Here is a 2,818-nt window from a genome sequence, read left to right on the forward strand (position 1 = left end):
CATCTTCACATTTTCACCTTTTGTTTTTCCTCCTAATGTTGTTTTATAACTTTTATTTCCAGTGTTAAAATAGCCGCTGGGGCCGTGGTGTGTGTGGAAAGTGAAATAAGAGGCGATGTCACGATAGGTGAGATGTTTTGCTGATGTGGAAAAAGTTGAATATCTGAAGCTTGAATTTGACTTGTTTTCCTTCTGCAGTGTGATTAAATGAAAACTGAACCCCCTTTTTCAATGTGGTGTTTCCTCAGGTCCTAGAACTGTAGTCCACCCTAAAGCCCGGATCATTGCAGAGGCAGGACCCATCGTGATTGGAGAAGGGAATTTAATCGAGGAGCAAGCTCTGATTATTAACAGGTGACTTCAGCTTCCTGTTCACCTGCAAGAAGAACAAGATCCTCACACGTCACAACATGAAGCAGAATGTGTGCTGCGTCATAATGTTAAATATATACCACAACAGCTTTTCCCCCTGCTGCTGCGAGGCGTGCAGCACGGGACATTAAGATGGGAAGCAAGTACTTCACCCCCCACACCTCACCGTGCGGCGCAAGTGTGCGGCGCAAGTGTGCGGCGCAAGTGTGCGGCGCAAGTGTGCGGCGCAAGTGTGCGGCGCAAGTGTGCGGCGCAAGTGTGCGGCGCAAGTGTGCGGCGCAAGTGTGCGGCATTAACCTTAAAAACAAAAGAATGTGAAAATGATGTGTGCAATAAGAGATGTAGGAAGAAAAAGGAAAACATATTTATATTTTCATTTCATTGTAGTGTTCCCCTTTGTTATTTTTTGTATTATATCTTTGCTTTAATACAGTGTTTAATTTCTGCACAGTTTATTTTAAATCACTTAGCTGTTACTACAACTTATTTATCTTTATTTTTAAATAAAGCTGACTCAGGGAGAAACGCACAAGAATTCCATTGTACCTGTACTGTCCTGTACCTGTGCAAATGGTAATAAACATCTATTCTATTCTATTCTATTCTAAAAGCGTCCCTGTTTTTTCTCTACAGTTACCCCGAGAACATCACACCAGAATCTGAGGTGGAACCGAAGACGATGACCATCGGCATGAACAATGTATTTGAAGTTGGATGTGGTATCCTTTTTGACTCACCTGACCAGTCTTATTCAGTAAATCACCTTTTCTATGTCGTAAGCATTTCAGTAAAATCAAATTTTGCCTGAGTCGAAACAAACAGTATCACAAGCCCTGAAGATCGGGGACAACAACGTGATCGAATCAAAAGGTGGGGATGTTTACATTTATGTTCAGCTTCCAGAGACAGTTGGAGGATTTGAACAAACTGAAGTCAGTGATGTATCAAATATCCTCCCTTTTTATGTCGTCTAGCTGACGTGGGCAGGAATGTGATCCTCACCAGCGGCTGTATCATCGGAGCGTTCTGTCAGGTCAACACCTGTGAAGTCATTCCTGAGAACACGGTTATCTACGGCTCTGGGTGTATGAGGCGGGTTCAGACAGAGAGACCACAGGTATGGATACGCAAACCAAAAGCACTCCGTTGGGATTACTGTGTTCAACATCTGTATCAGACAATATAAACCCTGTTGACAGACATCAGCAAATAATGTGGTAGGAACTGATGTTTATTTGTTGTTCCAAATCAATTTAATGCTGTAACAGGAAGCTGTTTTACCTTTTTTTTTTTTTTTTGCCTGTGCATTTGTGAGGCGGGAGGCTAGACAAAGAGTGTGAGTGGGTTTGATTGAATATTTTCTGTTGACCGTCATCGTTCTCCTCTTAATTATCAAAAGATTTTGGTCTTTCACTCTTTTGTTTAACAAATCTACAAACATATCTCATACATATCATCCATTCGATCTGCAGAGTCCCTCTGCACCTTTTTGAAAAAGCTAAAGACCCAGCTCTTTCATGAATACCTACTAACTTAATGATGATGGTCTCCATATTATTGATGATGATGATGGTAATGACGATGGTTTTAGTTTGATAACGACGACTTATAAGATGGTTTCTATACTGATTAGAGCTCTCAAGAACTGCCCTCAATGTTGAGCTTTGCCTCTGGTCACTTCCTGTCAGCACCTGTGTGTCCAATCAGACTCAGAGCTGATCGTTTGCTCTTACTGACATTGTTCCCTTTTTTCTAGATCCTTGTTTCTGTTGTTCTTACTCTCTGATGTACGTCGCTTTGGATAAAAGCATCTGCTAAGTGAATTGTAGAATATCTGGACGCTGTGGCTTCATCTGCCGCCTCTGTGACGTCCCTTTATACGTCATGTTAAATATGACTGAAAAAAAGGCACATGTTGGTTAAACTGTGCTTGGAAATGTTCAGTTTGGTCGTGTTTTTTAATCACAGATCAACATTAAGGTCGTCCTCTTTAGTCAACATCTATTTTTAATGTCTGAGAACTCTTCTGTGGTTGTAGTCAGGTCGATGTGAAGGATTTTCAAACACGTCCTTTGTGTGTCCTCGGCTTATCAGCATGTTTGTGTTTGTCGTCTTTCCAGCCCCAGACTCTTCAGCTCGACTTTCTGATGAAGATTCTGCCAAACTATCATCACCTGAAGAAGACGGTTAAAGCCGGCCACAACGCCAGCTAAACTTTCTGGATGTTTTTAGTAGAATTGTAAATGCTAAGCTAAACCTTATTTAAATGGATCTTTCTTGAATGTATATAAGTATTGGTAGTATTACCCAGCCTCTCAGTACTCTCTCTCTCTCTTACTCCCTGATCTATATTTTCTACTCTAACCTCAACAGCTGATAAAGCGTTTCATCTGTTTCTCGCTTTGCTGATACTGTTTTCTATGATTCATTAAATAACCTGAAAAAC

At 41.1% G+C, this 2,818-nt stretch overlaps 1 protein-coding gene across 1 annotated transcript in view; it reads left to right on the forward strand.

Moving 5' to 3' along the window:
* The window catches only part of LOC109977771 (dynactin subunit 6), a 3,098-nt gene extending 280 nt beyond the window's left edge, over positions 1-2,818 (forward strand). Inside the window, exons 2-7 of the mRNA XM_020627447.3 lie at positions 63-127; positions 249-354; positions 1,006-1,091; positions 1,195-1,242; positions 1,347-1,489; positions 2,493-2,818. Of these exons, the coding sequence (XP_020483103.1) occupies positions 63-127; positions 249-354; positions 1,006-1,091; positions 1,195-1,242; positions 1,347-1,489; positions 2,493-2,585 (541 nt within the window). The 3' untranslated portion in view covers positions 2,586-2,818. The remainder of the gene's footprint in view (positions 1-62; positions 128-248; positions 355-1,005; positions 1,092-1,194; positions 1,243-1,346; positions 1,490-2,492) is intronic.

The sequence above is a fragment of the Labrus bergylta genome, chromosome 1 (genome assembly GCF_963930695.1).
Source record: "Labrus bergylta chromosome 1, fLabBer1.1, whole genome shotgun sequence".
Lineage (NCBI taxonomy): Eukaryota > Metazoa > Chordata > Actinopteri > Labriformes > Labridae > Labrus > Labrus bergylta.